The sequence below is a fragment of the Eubalaena glacialis genome, chromosome 18, assembly GCF_028564815.1.
Source record: "Eubalaena glacialis isolate mEubGla1 chromosome 18, mEubGla1.1.hap2.+ XY, whole genome shotgun sequence".
NCBI lineage: Eukaryota > Metazoa > Chordata > Mammalia > Artiodactyla > Balaenidae > Eubalaena > Eubalaena glacialis.
This window is the reverse complement of record NC_083733.1, coordinates 62,690,189-62,710,963: the sequence shown is the minus strand read 5'-3', so window position 1 is coordinate 62,710,963 and position 20,775 is coordinate 62,690,189. Positions and strand designations below refer to the sequence as shown.

General features: G+C 39.2%; 1 protein-coding gene across 1 annotated transcript in view; it reads left to right on the top strand.

Annotated features, from left to right (window-relative positions):
- The first annotated feature begins 2,222 nt into the window (after positions 1 to 2,222).
- Positions 2,223 to 20,775, top strand: part of SLC6A16 (solute carrier family 6 member 16) — a 47,830-nt gene continuing 29,277 nt past the window's right edge. The window contains exons 1-7 of the mRNA XM_061172491.1: positions 2,223 to 2,652; positions 3,086 to 3,243; positions 3,432 to 3,558; positions 3,770 to 3,945; positions 4,181 to 4,291; positions 4,463 to 4,704; positions 20,300 to 20,486. Of these exons, the coding sequence (XP_061028474.1) occupies positions 2,223 to 2,652; positions 3,086 to 3,243; positions 3,432 to 3,558; positions 3,770 to 3,945; positions 4,181 to 4,291; positions 4,463 to 4,704; positions 20,300 to 20,486 (1,431 nt within the window). The remainder of the gene's footprint in view (positions 2,653 to 3,085; positions 3,244 to 3,431; positions 3,559 to 3,769; positions 3,946 to 4,180; positions 4,292 to 4,462; positions 4,705 to 20,299; positions 20,487 to 20,775) is intronic.

Here is a 20,775-nt window from a genome sequence, read left to right as displayed (position 1 = left end):
TTAAGGTAGTATTTAACACTGTAAAGGTACTATTTTCTATTTTTGGGGGGGAGAATATCTTGTGGGGAGATACATTAATACAAGTACTTATTTGCCCCTGTCAGACTTTCTTTCTTTTTTTTTAAATTTATTTATTTTTGGCTGCGTTGGGTGTTTGTTGCTGTGCGCGGGCTTTCTCTAGTTGCAGCGAGTGGTGGCTACTCTTCTTTGCAGTGCGTGGGCTTCTCATTGTGGTGGCTTCTCTTGTTGCGGAGCATGGGCTCTAGGCGCACGGGCTTCAGTAGTGGTGGCACGTGGGTTCAGTAGTTGTGGCTCGCTGGCTCTAGAGCGCAGGCTCAGTAGTTGTGGTGCATGGGCTTAGTTGCTCCGCGGCATGTGGGATCTTCCTGGACCAGGGATCGAACCCGTGTCCCCTGCATTGGCAAGCAGATTCTTAACCACTGCGCCACCAGGGAAGTACCCAGACTTTCTTGTGTGAGCAACAATTAATGATTCTTGCTTGAGTCAATTATTACTCTCATTGCAAATGATAATTTTCTGATTTCATCATTCCCATACATTTATTAGTTTGCATTTTACTGTAAGGAAGAGATTTTCCTTTTCCTTATTTGTATCACTGTGGATTCATAGATTCTTATTTTATTCTGTGGGTTCTCGTCTGTTAGTATTATTATTTATTTTGATGCTCCAGTTGTCCCAGATTTGGCTGATGGGAGCTCCTTCAATCTGACTTCTGTGTCCAGTATCATTTTATTTTTAATTTCTACTTATTTAAATATTTATTTATTTATTTGGCTGTGCTGGGTCTTAGTTGCAGCACGTAGGATCTTTGTTGTGGCATGCGGGATCTTTAGTTGTGGCATGCAGGGTCTCTTAGTCGCGGCATGTGGGACCTAGTTCCCTGACCAGGGATCGAACCCGAGCCCCCTGCATTGGGAGTGCCGAGCCTTAGCCACTGGACCACCAGGGAAGTCCCAATTTTTACTTATTGATGCATACTTTTCTGGATTATTAAAGTAACACATTTTTTTAGACAGTTTACTAAACTAATTTAAAATCAGAGAGAAGGCTATAAAAATACCTATAATCCTCTTGTCTTCTATATCTTAATGTATTTTCTATCAGCCTTTTCTTTCATTGCATTTTTAAATTCTTTTTTTAATTGCATTTTTAAATGTAGTAGAGGTAGAACTAAACATAGAAATTTATATCTGAGTTTTGTTTTTTTAACCTGTCATTGAAATGTAAGCATTTCCTGAGCTACTAAGAACTCTTTGGAAACAGTGTGTCTCACAATTGATTTATCCTTGTGACCCACATGTGCCTGTGCTGCCTTGGCATGCACCTGCTGCCTCTGCTGCTCCTTCCCCCTCTGAAAGAAAACTCCAGTTCCCTCTCTCTTCCCCTCTTCCACATCCTGTTTTTTTTTTTTTTCCTTTTCTTGTTCATCATGATCCTTGCCCATTCTCTTGTAGAGCATTTGAGGAGCCAACAAAAGGTCAGAGTGGTGGAAGCACAGAGAACAGAGAGGAGAGTGGCCCCAGATATGAGGTAGAGCACCGTCCACTTGCTGGGGGTAGAGCAGTGGGGCGGGGGGGCACGGTTAGATAATAACTAGTTAACAATCAATAGATAATTTCATTAGGAAGTGAGAAATGCTATGAAGAAAAATAAAGGTGGGATGGAGAGAATTGTGGGTAGGTAGCTGCTAGTCTAGATAGGTTGGTAGGGAAGGCATCTCTGGTGAGGTGATATTTGAACAGAGACCTGAGTGTTTTACAGGTGAGAAAGCTCAGAGAAGTAAAACAGCTTTTCTAAGGTTGGTTTACCAGGCAGATTTAGTATTAAATTCATTTCTTTGATTCAGAAGCCCACTGTAAATGGTACTTCCCTCTGTACGGAGTATATCTGAAAGTTTTCAGAAATGCTTTGAGTGGGATTCCTAACTATTAGCTTGGCTATTTCTACCCTTATCCCTTGCACTAAAATATTTCTAAGAAATAAAACCTATGTAAGAGATTTTTTTTGTGTGCTTTGAATGTCAGTGGTGGTAGGGACAGAAATGCAAGTTTTCCTTTAAGGAGGTGTTGAGGATTGTTTTGGAACTCAGTCATTTCTTGACTCTAAAATCTAAAATCTAGTTTTTGGTGTCCTTAAGGTCTACTCAGAAAGGCAAACCCTCCCTTGAAAAAGTTGGAGCTGCTCCTGAGAGTCTGCCTGGAATGACGACAGAGGCCCAGGCTTCAGAATCTTCACTGGCAAAAGCCTCATCTGCTGAGAGTTCCCTAGGAAGCCAAACTTGGGAAGACAAGGGCGTAGGGGCCTGGTCTCTGACGGCCTGGGTTTCAGAGGCCCAGGCTTTGGAGGCCCGGGCTGCAAGGGCTCAGGCCTGGGAGACTCAAGCTTGTGAGGCTCAGAGCAGGGCCAGCCAACCCAAGCCAACCTCTGTATCGGGGGTAGAAGCTGCCCCAGTCCTGAAACAGAGACTCTTACCTGCGAAAGTTCAGGTGCCAGAGAAGGAAAAGAGTGAGGTTCTCTTTACTCGTCCATTCTGGTCCAGCAAGGTTGAGTACATCCTGGCCCAGGTGGGCTACTCCATGAGGCCAGGCAGTCTCTGGCATTTTTGCTACCTGTGGCTTCACAGCGGAGGTTGTAAGTCTGGGTACCAGGAATCACGGATCCACAAGGGGCTAGCAGGACGGAGGCCTGTCTGGGCTTCAAACTTTAAGATCTCTGGAATCTGTAGAGGCTAGAGACTTGGTGCTCTGAGCAGGGTAGGAGCCAGGTGCCTGAACATCAAGGATCATGAGAGGGGTAGAGGTGCAGGATATCTGAACATGAGGATGGTGGGGCTAGAAGCTGGGATTGGGGTGGGGGTGCACACTAGGTATTTGGGTCTTCCAGGAACTGGGGACCAAAGAACTGGACACCTGGGACTGTGAGGGATGTGGAAACAGTTGATCCCTGATGCCAGTGGCCCTGAGGAGGTCACTGGTGGGGAACGTGTTTTCCTGGACCCATGAAGAAGTCCAGGCACTGAAAAGCCTGATGGTTCTAAGAGCTCCTCCTCGAATCCCCTGCACAGGCAGTTTTCTCATCATCTACATCTTCCTGCTGTTGTTGCTTGGGGTTCCTCTCCTCTTCCTGGAGATGGCAGCTGGTCAGAGGACTCGTCAGGGCACCATTGGTGTGTGGAAGGTCATCAGCCCCTGGATTGGTGGTGTAGGGTATACCAGCTTCATGGTGAGGAGCCCTGGGCTGCCCAGGCCTACCCTTTACACCCCCTCCCCACCCCAACCCTTGTCCTGGAATGGGTCCCATGACTTCACTTCCATGGGTCAGGTTCCTTCAGTTCCCCAGTCCTCTGTCAAATCCCCTCCTTTTTCCTGTCCCCACTCTTCCTCCCCAGCCACCTCCTCCCTGGCCCCTAGGTGTGCTTCATCACTGGCTTGTACTTGAATGTGGTCAGTGCCTGGACCCTCTTCTACTTGGGTCAGTCCTTCCAGTTTCCTGTTCCATGGGAGAAATGTCCTTTACTGAAGAACTCCAGTGGCTTTGGTGAGGGGGAAATGAAAGATGAGAAGGGGGAAAACAGAGAGGTGGAAGGGAATTTGGAAAAGGAGAAAGGAGGGAGGAGCGATAAAGAAGAGGAAGATAGGGGAAGGAAGAAGAAATGGGAGGGGGAAGGAGGAGGGGGTAGTGGGGGAGGGGCTAAAGAGGGGAGGGGTAACCCTGTCTAGCAGGCATGTCCAGAGCCAGGTCCCCTCAGATCCTGAATGTGCACGGACGACACCCTCCCTGTACTTCTGGTACCGGATGACTTTGAAGGCCTCAGACAGAATTGAGGATGGTGGGCCACCAGTCTTCAGTCTGAGCCTGCCCTTATTCGTGTCCTTGTGTATTCTTGGTGCCCTCATGATTAATGGGCTCAAGTCCACCGGGAAGGTGAGCCACCTATTTTTGATTCCTTGACATTGTCAGATGCTTTAGCCCTCACCTAACATTGTTACTCTTTGATCTCCTAACTTCTCACTTCCTCTGACCTTTTACTCCCACTAGCCCCTGACCCCTGCTGGAAGCTGTCTTCTTACTCCTCCTTATTTCTGATTCAGCACTTTTGATCGCTGCTGACTGATGGTTGACTCCCACTGGTACATGCTTTGTCCCACTCTCAATTCAGGTAATATATGTCTTGGTATCATTGAGCTATCTCATCATCCTCTGTTTCATCATCCGGAGTATACTGCTGGATGGGGCAGTATTTGGCCTTCGGTATTTGGCAGTTATCAAGGTAAGGTGTATCTTCCTCACTCCCCTATCAGGCCTTGGAGGACAGTTCTTGCCTATTCTTATCGCATCCTTTCCCCATTATTTCTGTCTGTCTCTCTTCGTCCCCATTTCTGTTAAGGTTCTCCTCTCCTTCTTTGACATCTCCCCTTAACACTTGTCTTCTCCCTTTTAGATATCAGATATGTACAACGTGAACGTGTGGTACCGAGCAGGGAACCAAGTCTTGTTTTCCTTGGGCCTCGGCTTTGGCTCCATTGTCTCCATATCCTCGCACATGCAACCGTCCAACAGCTGTCTCAGTGATGCCTTTGTTGTGGCTCTGGCTAACCTGGTCTCCATGCTGCTTTTCACACCTTTTATCTTCTCTGTCCTGGGCTTCTGGGCCACAGTCCTCACACACCGCTGCAGTGAGAAGTAAGGCCAGCCTCTTAGTTGAGGGTCCCAGCCCCAGGGGACTACAAAACCCAGAGAGCCTAACCTTAAAGTCGCTACAAAGACCCACATTCACACATCTCAACCTCAGGTGCACTTGCGAACGTCTACTTTCCCCTATAGTGAAAAACAGACAATAGAATCCCTGTCATATATTGTCCTTCTCAGAACCTTTTTCTAGCCCTAGAAATCTTCAAACTCCGATAATTGCCAACTGTCTACCTCAGAGTACCACCACAGAGTTATGCAAGCGTTCAAGGTTACTCTAATCCCAGACAGCATCCAGGACCACAGCCATCTGGAGACCTTTCTACTTTCTGAATGCCTACATTCTTTACTGTCAGCTCCTAAATTTAGGGATTTCTGTCAGTCTATCATACTTAAACCCCAGAAGGACTCAGAACTAGAGCCTTTATTGTCTGCTCACCCCCATTTTTTAATTTCTTTAGGCATTAATTTCAAAAGCATCCATCAGACATTTAGAAAGTACTCCTTGTGTAACGCAGAGACTTGGACAGGTGAATCAGACCACAGTCCTTGCCTTCACTGAGTTTTTAGTTTTGGAGGGAGGAGGGGAGTTAGATACTTGATTATACGGTCTTAAACTCATGATAACCAGCAGCAGGAGTGATGGGGAGGACAGAAGACAGAGCTGTTCATTCTGCCTGAGCTACTCAGAGAAGGACTCCCAGAGGAGGCAAACCTAAGCTGAATTTGTCCCTGGTAATCCTAACCCATGCAAATGGCCACGATTTCATTCCAGAAAAAGGCTGGGCGTATACAGATGCACACATGCAAGAGTTCTCTAATGTATATACCTAGGAATGGAATTGCTGGGTAAGGTTGGCACACCTTCAGTCTTAACATATGTTGTCTGATTTTCAACGTGGTTTATGATATGTGAGAATTCCATGTATTTCACTTTCTGCACAACACTTGGTTAAACTTGGTCGAACTTTAAAATTTTGACAGTCTGGTGGCAGTGTAATGGTATTTTTAATGTTTTTAAAAACATTCTGTTATATATTACTTACATATAGAAACATGCATAAAACAAAATATGCAATGTAAAGAACTATAAAATAAACAGCACCCATGGTAAGAACTAGAATGACCCTAGAAGCTCTCCATGTGTCTCTAATTATAACCTCTTTCCTCCCTCCTAGAGGTAACCATTATCCTGACTTTTATGATAATTAGTTCATTTTCTTTACATGTTTATCATATGTATGCTTATCTAAGCAATATAGTTTAATTTGAACACTTACATAAAGCAATATAGTTTAGTGTGTCCATCTATGTAGTCTAATTTGTTCATTTACATGTACATTTTCTTTGTATTCTTTTATGTTTTACCTTTTTTATTCAACATATGTTTGAAAGATTCATCCATATTGTGTGTACCTCTAGTCTGTGCTTTTTAATGCTGTATAATGTTCCAGTAAATGAACATATCACAGTTCATTTACCGATTCTATTATTGGTGGACGTTTGGAATCTTTCCAGTTTTTGGCTGTTAAAGCAGTGTTGCTCTAAACATTCTTAGGCATGTTCCTTATGTACTACATATGTGCACATTTTTTTAGGGTATATAAGTATGAGTGAGATTGTTGGGGTGTACTTATCTATTACTATGTGATAAATCACTCCAAAAGTAAGTGGCTGAAAACAGCAGTGGTTTATTATTTCCTCATGATTCTGTGGGTTGACTGGAAAGTTCTTCTACTGGGCTTGGGTGGGTTAACTCACATGTCTGTGTTCAGCTGGGCCCAGATGGGACAGCACTGCTCTGCTGTACATGGTGTTGGCTGGGCTCACTCCACTTGCAGTCAGTTGGCAGTTCAGCAAGGCCTGTTTTCTTCAGGGAGGCCTCACCTTGTGGCTAGTTTGGGCTTCCTCATGTGCAGCTTGCAGAGAATAAAGGTGGAATCAGCAAAATGTCTTGAAGCCTATTAAGCTTGGGAATGCTCCCATTGTTACTGCTGTTACATTTTGGTCAAAGGAAGTCACAGAGCCACCCCAGATTCAAGGAGTGGAAAAACAGACTTTACCTCTTGATGGGAGGAGCTGCAAAATACCATGGCCATGTTTCTTCAATCTACCACATGTATCTTCAGCTTCACTAGATAATGCAAATTACTTTCCACAGTGTTGATAGGATTGTAATTCTCTCTCTCTCTCCCTGTCTCTCTGTCTGTCTGTCTTTCACACACACACCCATTTACTTAATCCCAATGCTAGAATACATGGAAAATAGTTACAGAATTGCTAGTCCATACTATTGCAAAAACATACTAATCCCAGGTTTCCCAGGTATTTGTTGACAACTTTTTGTCTTTATCCTGAATTTTACAGTCAAAATGCTGTGTTCAGAAATTACTTGGGCTAGTTCTTTATTTCTCTATTCAATGTGGTTATGTTATTCACTTGAAATACAGTTATGTTTCATTTGTCTCTGTTTGTATGTCATCTCAGTGCCCCTCCAAACTTGATTTTATTTTTCATTAAACATTAATATGGTTTCAAAGGACAAAATTATATAAAAAGATACTCAAATATCACTCCCCCACCATCACTTCAACCCATTTCCTACCCATCCCTTGCAGGAAACTCATTATTTTTTGGTTTATACTTCTGGTGTTTGTAAAAATAAGTAGAAATATGTCTATTTTCTTATTTACCCTTCTTTCTTACACAGAATGTAGCGTACTGTGTATATTCTAGTTTTTTACTTTTGAAAAATTTAATAAGATATCCTGGGAATCACTCTTCCATATTCATTCCTTTCTTATTAGCCTGCCTTAGGCCTAATGGTATTGCCTGTTATCCTCTATATCTGCTGTTCCTCTATTCTTTAGAGTTCTCATTGCCCCTAGTAGGTAAGCCCTTGTTAATAATTGGACAATGTCAGAATTAAAATCATTTTCTCTTTGAAAGATACAATTAAGATAATGAAAGTACATGTCACAAAATTGGAGGAATTTATATATTCTGTACACAGTTGATCCTTGAACAACACAGGTTTGAACTGCACAGGCCCACTGTATATGTCGTTTTTTTTTCAATAGTCAGTACTACAGTACTACATGATCTGTGGTTGGTTGAATCCATGGATACAGAACTGGATACGGAGGAACCGTGGATGTGGAGGTCTGACTATAAGTTATAAATGGATTTTCAACTGTGTAGAGGGCTGGCTCCCCTAACCCTCATTTTGTTGAGGGATCAACTGTATATGTTATCCAGAATATGTAAAGAAGTCTTTCAACTCAATGAGAAGACAAACAACCCAATGAAAGTGTGCTATTAACTTTTTACAGTCTGCTTAGAATTAATATGATATTTTACCACTTTAAGTGAAATGTAAAACCTTATCATCATAATAGGACCTTTATCTGCCCCCGTTTATGTTATGGTTGTCATATGTACTACATATACATGCACTGAAAATCCCATCAAACAATGTTATAATTTTTACTTTCAACTGACATACTTTTTTTTTTTAATTTTAGAATTAAAAAAATTTTTTTAAATTAAAAAATTTTTTTTCTTTTTTTTTTAACATCTTTATTGGAGTATAATTGCTTTACAATGGTGTTTTAGTTTCTGCTTTATAACAAAGTGAATCAGTTATACATATACATATGTCCCCATATCTCTTCCCTCTTGCATCTCCCTCCCTCCCACCCTCCCTATCCCACCCCTCCAGGTGGTCACAGAGCACCGAGCTGATCTCCCTGTGCTATGCGGCTGCTTCCCACTAGCTAGCTATTTTACGTTTGGTATATATATGTCCATGCCACTCTCTCACTTTGTCCCAGCTTACCCTTCCCCCTCCCCGTATCCTCAAGTCCATTCTCTAGTAGGTCTGCATCTTTATTCCGGTCTTGCCCCTAGGTTCTTCCTGACCTTTTTTTTTTTTTTTTTTTAGATTCCATATATATGTGTTAGCATACGGTATTTGTTTTTCTCTTTCTGACTCACTTCACTCTGTATGACAGTCTCTAGGTCCATCCACCTCACTACAAATAACTCAGTTTCGTTCCTTTATATGGCTGAGTAATATTCAACTGACATATTGTAAAACTTAAGAGGATAAAAATATCCTGTTATACTTACCTAGATACCATTTTTGTTGCTCTTCCTTCATTTCTGAAGTTTGAATTTTCCCTCCAGTATTATTTCCATTCCATCTGAAAAACTTTTAACATTTCTTTTATGTTACAGGTATGTTGGCAATGAATTTTTTGAGATTCCTTTATCTAACAATGCCTTTATTTTACCCTTATTTCTTGAAGGAACTATGGGTTGACAGTCCTTTTCTTTCAGTACTTAAAAAATGTACTACTTCTTTCTGCTCTCCATTTCTTTTTTTTTTTTTTAATTTAAAAAAGAATTATTTATTTGGTTGTGCCGGGTCTTAGTTGTGGCAGGCAGACTCCTTAGTTGAGGCTCGCAGGCTTCTTAGTTGTGGCTCACTGGCTCCTTAGTTGTGGCACGTGAGCTCCTTAGTTGCAGCAGGTGGGCTCCTTAGTTGTGGCATGTGAACTTAGTTGCGGCATGCATGTGGGATCTAGTTCACTGATCAGGGATCAAACCCGGGCCCCCTCTTGGGAGCACAGAGTCTTAACCACTGCACCACCAGGGAAGTCCCTCTGGTCTCCATTTCTGATGAGAAACGTAGTCACTCAAATGGTTGTTCCTCTATATGTAATGTGTCATTTTTCTTTGGCGGCTTTCAGATTAAAAACAATTTTTTAAAATTGAAGTATAGTTGATTTACAGTGTTGTTAGTTTCAGGTGTACAACAAAGTGATATATATAAATTTTATATATATATTTATATATATACACACACCCAGACACAAATACTATATATTCTGCATTTTTTTATGTTTAATTTTCATTTGTTTGATTTTGATGTGTCTGGGCATAGGCTTTTTGGGTTTATCATGTTTAAGGCTCGCTGAGCTTCTTGAATCTAAAGTTTTATGACTTTGGCCAAATGCCAAATTTTCAGGGAAATTTTTCAGCCATTGTTTCTCCAAATATTTTTTCTGCACTGCACTCAGTTTGACTCTCATTCTGGACTCTGATGACACAGATTATAGGCCCTTTGTTATTGTCCCATAGGTTTCTGAGGCCCTGTATATTTTTTTCCCCACTGTTTTTCCTGTCGTTCATATTGGATACTTCCTATTGATTTATCCTCAAGGTCACTGACTGTTTCCTCTGTCATCTTCATTCTGTTATTTAGCCATTCAAGTGAATTTTTCGTTACTGTATTTTTCAGGTATAAAATTTTCCACTTAGTATTTTTCTTATATCTTTTGTCTGCTGATAGTCTCTTTTTCCATTTGTTTCAGGTGTTTGCTTTGACTTCTCAAAGTATGATTGTAATAGTTGCTTTAAAGTCTGATAACTAAAACTGCTGTGTCATTTTGGGGTTGTTGTGTATTGATTATCTTTTTCCTTGTGGCATATTGAGGTTTTCCTGGTTCTTTATAAATTAGGTAATTACATATTGTATTATGGTTATTTAAAATATATATGAGACTGTATTCATTTGGAAAATGTTGATTTTTTTTTTTTTTTTTTTTACAGTTTTATGAGGCAACTGTCCCAGTTAGATTTAAGTTGTAAATTTCTACCCATCTTCCCAACTTCTGTGGGCTGTGGTTCCAGTGTCAGTTCAGTTTTCAGTCTTTGCAGTGCTACTTGGGTCTGCCCTGGTTGTGTGCCACCAGCAGTTTGGAAGCTGGGAAGTGGTATACCCTGTTTTCCAGTTGTCAGAATTTTTTGAATGCTGTTTAGGGTCAGATATAATCCTGTGCTGCCCAGGATTTCATATAACACTTCATAGGATCACCTTCTTGAGCTCCCTCTTACCTGAAGTCTCCCCAACACTTTCCAGCTCTTAGAAGCCCCACTAACTGGCTTTCTGCCTAGAAAACTAGGGCTTTAGTTTCTCTGCTCTGCTACTCCTTTCATCAGCTGCATCTGTCTCCAGGGCTACACATTGAAAGAATAGAAAAAAAATGTTTAAAGTAACAGGGATTTTCCTCCCTTATCCATGTACTTGGAATCACAGTTTATTTGATTAGAGGAGGGTTTCCATCTCAGATGTATGTAGCTTGTCCAGCCACCACTGCCATAGCCACCATTGTTGCTGCAGGATTGTCTGACATGTTTGATAAAACAGAAAAAAGGAAGAAAAATCAGGGGATTTCTCTTGCTCTCTCTGAAATTTGACGCCTCTTTTCTTTTCCTTGGACCAGAAATATAGGACTTTTCTCTCGGAACTCTTTCTGTCCACACCTGATAGGTAGTTCTGGGTTTCAGGCTACCTTTGAGTCCAGACCAGAAGGTACTATAGGGAAAAAGTATTGTAAACTCACTGCTAATTTGGTGGTACTTTGAATTCAACTTTCCTTCCCCCAGCTGCCAGCTACCGTTTACTTTTCAGAGTCCTTCCATGTGTAGGACTTTCAGTTGCATTAAGTAGAAGCAGGGTAGAATGTACATCTGAGCTCTAGTTTCTGATGAGAAGGCATTCAAAAAAAAATTCATCCTACTTGGGGTTGGCTAAGCTTTGTAAATTTGTACTTTTCACCAAATTTGAGAACTTAACTGTCATTATCCCTGTAAATATTTTTTTCTGCCTCATTCTCTCCTCTCCTTTTGGAACTCTTAATTATGTGTATGTATGTTAAACTCTTTGTTATTGTCCCATAAGTCCCTGAGGCTCTGTTCATTATATTCTAAAATATGATTTCCTCTGTGCCTCAGATTGTATAATACTATTGATCTATCTTTAAGTTCACCAACTTACCTCTGATTCCGCCTATCCTAGTACTTACTTATGTTATAACTAGAAGTCTGTACCTTTTGACCACCTTCATCCAATTCCTCCTACCCCCAACCCTGCCTCTGGTAACCACATATCTGATCTCTTTCTCTATGAGTTTCTTTGTTTTTGAAGTATAATTGACCTACAACACTATGTTAATTCCTGGTACATAACACAGTAATTCGATATTTCTACATTTCAAAATGATCACCGTAAGTCTAGATATCTTCTGTCACCATACAAAGATATTACATAATCATTGGTTATATTCTCCACATGGTACAATTCATACCTGTGACTCACTTATTTTGTAACTGAAAGCTATACCTCTTAATCTCCCTCACCTATTTCTCTCCTCCCCAACACTTCCCCTCTAGCAACCATCTGTTTGTTCTCTGTAACTATGACTGTATCTATGACTCTGTTTAGTTATGTGTGTTCATTTGTTTTGTTTTTTAGATTCCACATATAAGTGATATCATACAGTATTTGTCTTTCTCTGTCTGACTTACTTCATGTAGCATAATATCCTCTAGATCCATCTGTGTTGTTGCAAGTGGCAAGATTTCATTATTTTTTGTGGCTGAGTAATATTCCATAATATATATATGTGTGTGTGTGTGTGTGTATCTTCTTTATCCATTCATCTATTTTTTAAAAACTTAATATATTTTGGATATTAACCCCTTGTTGGATATATCATTTGCAGATATCTTCTCCCATTCAATAGATGGCCTTTTTGTTTTATTGATAGTTTCCTTCACTGTGCAAAAGCCTTTAAGCTTAATTAGGTCCCATTTGTTTCTTTTGCTTTTGTTTCCATTGCCTGAGGAGACATATCCAAAAATATATTGTTAAGACTGATGTCAAAGAGTGTACTGCCTAAGTTTTCTTCTAGAAGTTTTATGGTTCAGGCCTTACATTTAAGTCTTTAATCCATTTTGACTTTATTTTTGTATATGGTATGAGAAAGTAGTCCAGTTTGATTCTTTTGCATGTAGCTATCCAGTTTTCCCAACACCATTTATTGAAGAGGCTGTCTTTTCCCCATTGTATATTATTGCCTCTTTTGTTGCAGATTTTGGATTGTTGTGTTTTAATTTCCATTTGTCTCCTGGTATTTTTTTTTAAAATTTCTTCTTTGATTTTTTTTCAGTGACCCATCAGTTGTTTAGTAGCATATTGTTTAGCCTCCATGTGTTTGTGTGGGGTTTTTTTTCTGCAGTTTTTTCCTTGTAGTTGATTTCTAGTCATAAAAGATTCTGATATGATTTCAATCTTCCTAAATTTACTGAGACTTGTTTTGTGGCCCAGCATGTGATCCATTCTGGAGCATGTTCCATGTGCACTTGAAAAGAATGTGTATTCTGCTGCTTTTGGATGGAATAGTCTATATATATCTATTAAACGCTCTGGTATAATGTGTCATTTAAGGCCAGTGTTTCCTTATTGATTTTCTTTCTGGATAATCTGTCCATTGATGTAAGTGGGGTGTTAAATTCCCCTACTATTGTTGTGTTACTGTCAATTTCTTCCTTTATGTCTGTTAATATTTGCTTTATGTATTTAGGTGCTCCTATATTGGGTTCATATATATTTACAATTGTCATATCTTCTTAGGTTGATCCTTTGATTATTATGTAATGTCCTTCTTTGTCTCTTTTACCGTTTTTGTTTTAAAGTCTATTTTGTCTGATACAGGTATTGCTACCCTGGCTTTCTTTTTGTATCCGTTTGCATAGAATAGCTTTTTACATCCCCTCACTTTCAATCTGTGTGTGTCTTTAGGTCTGAAGTGAGTCTCTTTTAGGCAGCATACATATGGATCTTCTTTTTGTGTCCATTCAGCCACTCTGTGTCTTTTGTTTGGAGCATTTAGTCCATTTACATTTAAAGTAATTATTGATAGGTATGTATACTTATTGCCATTTTGTTAATTGTTTTGGGGTTGTTCTTGTAGTTCTTTTTTGTTCCTTTCTTCTTTTGCTCTCTTCCCTTGTGATTTGATGACTATCTTTAGTGTTATGTTTGGATTCCTTTCTCTTTTGTGTGTGTATCTATTATAGATTAAAAAAAATATTTATTTATTTATTTGGCTGTTGGGTCTTAGTTGAGGCATGCGGGATCTTTGTTGCCATGTGTGGGATCTTCGTTGCCACGTGTGGGATCTTCGTTGTGGCATGCGGGATCTTTGGTTGAGGCATGTGGGATCTTCTTTTTTTTTTTTTTAGTTGCGGCATGTGGGATCTTTTTTTAGTTGTGGCATGTGAACTCTTAGTTGTGGCATGTGGTATCTAGTTCCCTGACCAGGGATCAAACCTGGGCCCCCTGCATTGGGAGCACAGAATTAGCCACTGGACCACCAGGGAAGTCCCTATTATAGATTTTTGGTTGTGATTTCCATGAAGTTTATATATATATATATATGTATATATACATATATATAATTATTTTAAGTTGCTGATCTCTTACATTTGAACACATTTTAACAACCCTGAATTTTTACTCCCACCCCATGTTTACTGTTTCTGACATCATATTTTACATCCTTTTGTTTTGTATATCCCATAAGTACTTATTTTGGATATACATGATTTTACTACTTTTGTCTTTTGTCCTGCTAGCTTTATAAGTGATTAATCTACTACCTTTACTGTATATTTGCCTTTACCAATGAGATTTTTCCTTTTGTAATTTTTATATTTCTATTATAGTTATGGCCTTTTCTGCTTAGAGAAGTCCCTTTAACATTTCTTTTAAAGCTGGTTTCTTTTAGCTTTTACTTGTCCGTAAAATTTTTTATCTCGCCTTCAAACCCGAATGAAAGCCTTGCTGGGTACAGTATTCTTGGTTGTAGGTTTTTACCTTTCATCACTTTAAATACATCATCCCACTCCCTTTTGTCCTGTAGAGTCTCTGCTGAAAAGTCAGCTGACAGCCTTATGGGAGTTCCCTTGAACGTAACTTGTTGCTTTTCCCTTAATATTCTCTCTTTATCTTTAATTTTTGCCATTTTAATTACAGTGTGTCTTGGTGTGGTCTTCTTTGGGTTAATCCTGTTTGGCACTCTCTGTGCCTCATGGTCCTGGATGTCTGTTTCTTTCTCATGTTAGGGAAAATTTCAGCTATTATGTCTTTAAATATGTTCTCTGCCTCTTTCTCTCTTTCTTCTCCTGGGATTCCTAAAATGAGAATGTTAGTATGCTTAATGTTGTCTCAGAGGCCTCTTAAACTATCCTCATTTTAAAAAATTCTTTTTCCTTATTTTCTGTTCAGCTTGAGTGATTTCCAACTCTGTCTTCCAGCTTGCTGATCCATTCCTCTGTATGTACTGTTGATTCCTTCTAGCGTATTTTTAATTTCAGTTATTGTATTCTCTGATATTTCAGCTCTGTTTGGTTCTTCTTTATATGTTCTAACTCTTTGTTAAAAACTTCTAACTTCACCCTGTGTTCATGCGTTCTTCTCCCGGGTTCTTTGAGCATCTTTATGTTTTTTTTTTTTTAATTAATTAATTTATTTATTTATGGCTGTGTTGGGTCTTCGTTTCTGTGCGAGGGCCCTCTCCAGTTGTGGCAAGCGGGGGCCACTCTTCATTGCGGTGCATGGGCCTCTCACTGTCGCGGCCCCTCCTGTTGCGGGGCACAGGCTCCAGATGTGCAGGCTCAGCAGTTGTGGCTCACAGGCCCAGTCCATGGGCACTTTAAAAGAATGTGCATTCTGCTGCTGTTGGATAGAGTGTCCTATAAATGTCAAGTTGGTTGATAATTGGTTCAAGTCTGTGTTATTAGTGGTTTTGTATACTTGTTCTATCAATTAATGAAAGAAGAATGTTGATAACTATAAGTGTGGATTTATCTCTTTTCAATTCTGTCAGTTTTTGCTTTATTCAGTTTGAATCTCTGTTACTAGTTGTATAAACATTATAATTGTTATATCTTTGTGATGAATTGACCACTTTATCATTATGAAATGTCTTTTCATCCCTGGTATATTACTTATTCTGAAGTCTACTTTGTCTTAATATAGCCATTTCAGCTTGCTTATGGTTCGTGTTTGTGTGGCATATATTTTTCATCCTTATACTTTTAATCTATCCATATCTTTGTAATTAAAATATGTTCTTGTAGCTAGCATACAGTTGGTTCTTGCTTTTTTATTCAGTATGAAAATAGAATGTTTAGGCCATTTATGTTTATTGTAATTATCAATAGAATTGCCCTCTTCCTGCTTCTTTTCTTTTTGTCTTGTGTCTTCTTTGTTGCTTTATTTCTCATTTCCCAATTAGATTGCTTTTTTAAAAGGATCTTAAGATTCCATTTTTAACTCCATTCTTGGCTTATTCACTATACCTCTGTTTTATGTGTTGAGTAGTTTTTCTAGAGCTTACAATACACATCTTTGATTCATCACAGTCTTCTTTCAAATAATATCAAACAATTTCATACAAAACTTAAGAACATTCCAACAATATACTTCTATTCCATCTTCCTGTCCTTTGTATTGTTGTTGTCACACATTTTTCTTCTCGGGACATTATAAACATAATACATTGCTGCTATTTATGCTTTAAATAATTAATACCTTTAAAATAAATTTTTAAATAAGAAAAAAATGTGTCTTATATTTGCCCAAGTATTTCCCATTTCCACTACTGTTCACTTCTTTGTGCAGATCCAAGTTTTCATCTGGTATCATTTTCCTTTCATTTAAGAAATTCCTTTTATTAAAGGAATATAATGTTTTTGTAGTGCAGATCTGCCAGCAATGAATTATCTCAACTTTTGTTTGTCTAAAAGTCTTTACTTCACTTTTACTTATGAAACATATATTCAAATGAATATATGAAATACATTCAGAATGAAAGAATATTTCAGTGTAAAGTTCATTTAACAGTTTTTTTCTTTCAGCATTTTAATGATGTAATTTCTCATCCTCTTGCTTTTATACTTTCTGATGGCTTTCCTGCATTCATTCTTATCTTTGTTTCACTGTAATGTATCTTATTCTTTCTCAGACTACTTTTAAGATTTTCTTTTTTTCACTGTTTTTCAGGAATTTTATTATCATAGGTCTTCTTTCAGTGTTCTTTCTGTTTATCCTGTTTGGAGTTCATTGAGCTTCCTGGAACTGGGGATTTACAGTTTTTATCAAATCAGGAAAGATTTAGGCCAATATTTTTCAAATACGCTCCCCTTCCCTTTCCTCTTTTTCTGGAACTCCAGTTGCACTTATTTTAGAGGGCTTGATATTGTTCTGCAAGTCATTGGCTCTCTGTCTTCTTTTTCAGTATTTTTTCTCTGTATATTTACTATTGTATAGTTTTTATTGTTATTTCTTTGGGTTCCTTGATCTTTCCTTATACAGTGTCTAATCTGCTGTTAATCTCATCTGGGAGTTTTCATTTCAAATACTATATTTTTTATTTCTAGAAGTCCCCCTGGTTCTTTTTTTTTTTTTTCTTGCACAATTCATATTTTTTTAGGAACCATTGATGTTAAAGGGACTGTATTTTTTAAAATTTTCTTTTTTTAAAAAATTTATTTTATTTATTTATTTATTTTTGGCTGCGTTGGGTCTTCAGTGCTGCGCGCGGGCTTTCTCTAGTTGCGGCGAGTGGGGGCTACTCTTCGTTGCGGTACACGGGCTTCTCATTGCGGTGACTTCTCTTGTTGCGGAGCATGGGCTCTAGGCGTGTGGGCTTCAATAGTTGTGGCTTGCGGGCTTCAGTAGTTGTGGCTCACAGGCTCAGTAGTTGTGGCTCGCGGGCTCTAGAGTGCAGGCTCAGTAGTTGTGGTGCACGGGCTTAGTTGCTCCGTGGCATGTGGGATCGTCCTGGACCAGGGCTCGAACCCGTGTCCCCTGCATTGGCAGGTGGATTCTTAACCGCTGTGCCACCAGGGAAGCTCCCCCGGTTCTTTTTTATATCTTCCATTTCTCTACTTGTTAGGTTCATATTTTTCTTTAAACACTTTAACATAGTTTTAATAGCTGTTTTGATAAATATCCCTGACTGCTAATTCCATATCTGTCATTTATTGCTCTATTTTATTTACTGATTTTTATAGTGATTATAGGTCACATTTTTCTCTTTCTTCATTTGTTTACTAATTTTTGACTGGAGGTTGGACTTTGTGAATTTTATATTTTCGAGTGTCTGGCTTTTTGTTGCCTTCCTTGAATGAGTATTGATTGAGCTTTGTTCTAGTAAGTAATGTTACTTGTGGTTCAGTTTGATCCTTTTGAGGCTTGATTTTAAGCTTCATTAGGGTGGGTCTAGAGTAGTCTTTTCTTTTCTTTTTTTAAAATTTTATTTATTTTTTTGGCAGCATTGGGTCTTTGTTGCTGTGCGTGGGCATGGCCCTTCTGGGCTCTCTACTGAAAACCCCATTCAGAAATTGGATGTTATTCTTTACATAGCCTTGTGGATTTTCATCCTATATGTGTGGATCTTAAAATTCAGCAAAGACTCAAGAGCCTATATGCAAATTTCTGGAATTCTTTTTCTTTGTAACTACCTTTCCTCCAGAATTCTTCTTTGGAACTTCCAGCTTCTTTGGCCTCCCTGAACTCCCTCTTTGTCTCCCCAGCTCAGTGAGACTGCCATGCTTTACTTGTGCTCTTCTTTTCTGCTCTGCAGACTAGAATGTGCCTTCAGGCAGAAAACCAGGGCAATTATATGGCACACCTCACTTGTGGCACACACATTCTTTCTCTCAGGGATCACAGTCCTATACTGCCTGTTATCTAATGTCTGAAAACAGTTGTTTTATAAATTTTGTCCAATTATCTAGTTGTTTACAATGGGAGGGTAAGTTGTGCCCCTGTTACTTAATTGTGACTGGAATTAGAATTATCCACACTGAATTTTAAATCTCAATTATTTTTTATTTCAAGAGGTTCTGTTTCATTTTTTAAAATCTTCACGGTCATTTTATAGTTTCTTGTTCCCTACAAATGTTTCCAGCCTTGTCGTTTATTATTTAATCATAGTAAACTTAGTTGTATTATAATCTTTGATAATTCTAATATTTGGAAGTAACTTTAGGTCTATTTTTACTGTGTTTCTGATGGTTATTGCTCATGGTGTCTTGTTTTTGTGTGCGTGGTTCTCTTCATGTCCTATTTATTTATTTGACCATTATTTGTAGGAATTCTTTAAGGTCTAAGAAGAGGGTGTATTCATCCAGATAGGACTTTTGTTTCTACTTGATGCATAGGGACAATTAGAAAGACTGCTTGAAACTCAGTTCTTAACTTGAGATTTTTTTTTTTTTTTTGATGTGGACCATTTTTAAAGTCTTTATTGAATTTGTTAACAATATTGCTTCTGTTTTATGCTTTGGTTTTTCGGCCGCGAGGCATGTGGGATCTTAGCTCCCCGACCAGGGATTGAACCTGCACCCCTTGCATTGGAAGGCGAAGTCTTAACCACTGGACCGCCAGGGAGGTCCCTTAACTTGAGCTTTTGAGACAACCAGGGTCAAATATTTGGGCTCCAAGTCCAAGCTAGGGCTGGCTTGTGGTTATGACATTCAGGAACTTTAAAAATTTGCCCTTGTTTTGCTCATTTCTGAAGCAACTTTCCTTGCATTCCCTGTGGTGTGGAACAGTTGGGTGCAAGCTTCTGGTTCATGAAGGTGTAGCCCTTTGAAGTGCCAGATTTAGGGGAAAACCTTCTGTTCTAATCCTTACTTTGGGCAGGCTCTGGTGCTTTATATTTGACCCCCATGCTCTTTTTATTTCTTAAAGGTCACTTTAAATTAGAAACTTCAGGTACAGTTTGCTGTATTTGACATATACATTCGGGGCAAAATTGCTTTGGAAGTCTCCTTTCCCCACTGCTTTTGTTTGTACTTCGATTTTTGTCTAATAAATCCTTATTATCTCGTCAACATTTTTATTTTTTAAGAAGATTTAAAAATCTCTTTGAGACTTTTAAATTATTTCCAGTGAGAAGTTTGGTCCAAATATTTAACTTGCCTGTTACCAGAAGAACATACAGTATTTTATTTTCTAAAATGTGATCAAACTATACTTATTTGTCTGCTGCTTGCATTTCACTGTTATCAGCACATCTTGGCAAGCCTTCCACTGCAGTTGTTATAGAGCAATGAGCTGAAGTTTTAGGGATTTATAGGAATTAGCCCAAGTGAAGAATGATGGTGGGAATGGGGTTGTTCTTGGGCATGAGAGGGCATGGCAGGCCCTGAAACTGTAAATAGTTAAGTCTGACTAGAGTATAATATGTACAGAGGGTCATGGGGGGAAGATAAAGTTTAGAGAGCAGGGCTCAGATCAAAAAGTGCAAGAAGCAGTTTCTCACAACATAGTACAACTTCATGGGACCATTATGCACATGGTACACTTAAGTAAATGCTCCCTGATGTTCTGTAATATAAAGCTTAGAAGGTTGACTTTTACCCACTAGTCTAAGAAGGGAAGAGGTAGGGGGTGAATAAGAGACCCCATCACTAGAGCAGGGACCCCAGAGTCCCCAAGAAGACTATAGGAAAGGCTTCTCTTGGGGCTCCCCCCATGGTCATAAATTATCCAGGCTCATAAAAATTCATGACTTTGAAGGTGGGTGGCTTCTAGATTTCATCCCAGGCTCTACCTTACCCAGATCAGTAATGTGATGTTCTTTCTTCTCTGGAAGATAAGGGAAAAGGAGGTGATCTTCTAAAGAGCAAAATGGTTCTATATGATTCAACTCCTTATCCTCAGGAATACTGAAACACTTTTAAAGCTGGTAACCCTGGGGATACTGCCTCCTGAGGCCCAGCCCCCTCAAAACCTGAATGGTGACCCGACCTCCATCTTCACCTCCTGGTTCAACAGCCTCTCCAATCCCATCAAGAGGAAGGTCCTCAGGCATGTGCCTGAGTGCAACTTAGAGAAGCAGTTTTTGAAGGTCAGTAAAAATAGGTGAGCGGGGCCTAGAGTTCCTTCAAAGCTTTTTGTAAAACAGAAATTTCACCAGAAAAAAATCCCAGAAGCACCAGGATAAGCTGCAGCCCTGGTAATGCAAAGAACTATAGCTTGCAGAATGCTCTTCTGTGGATAATGTTAGGTGGATTGGTTTCCATGTCAGAGGGTCAGCTTGGAGATCTGATTTTCTCAGTGACCCAGGGTTTTTAGGGAATTTTCCAGGAAAGATAGAATGTATCTTTGTCTGTATTTTGTTGTTGTTGTTGTTAAGT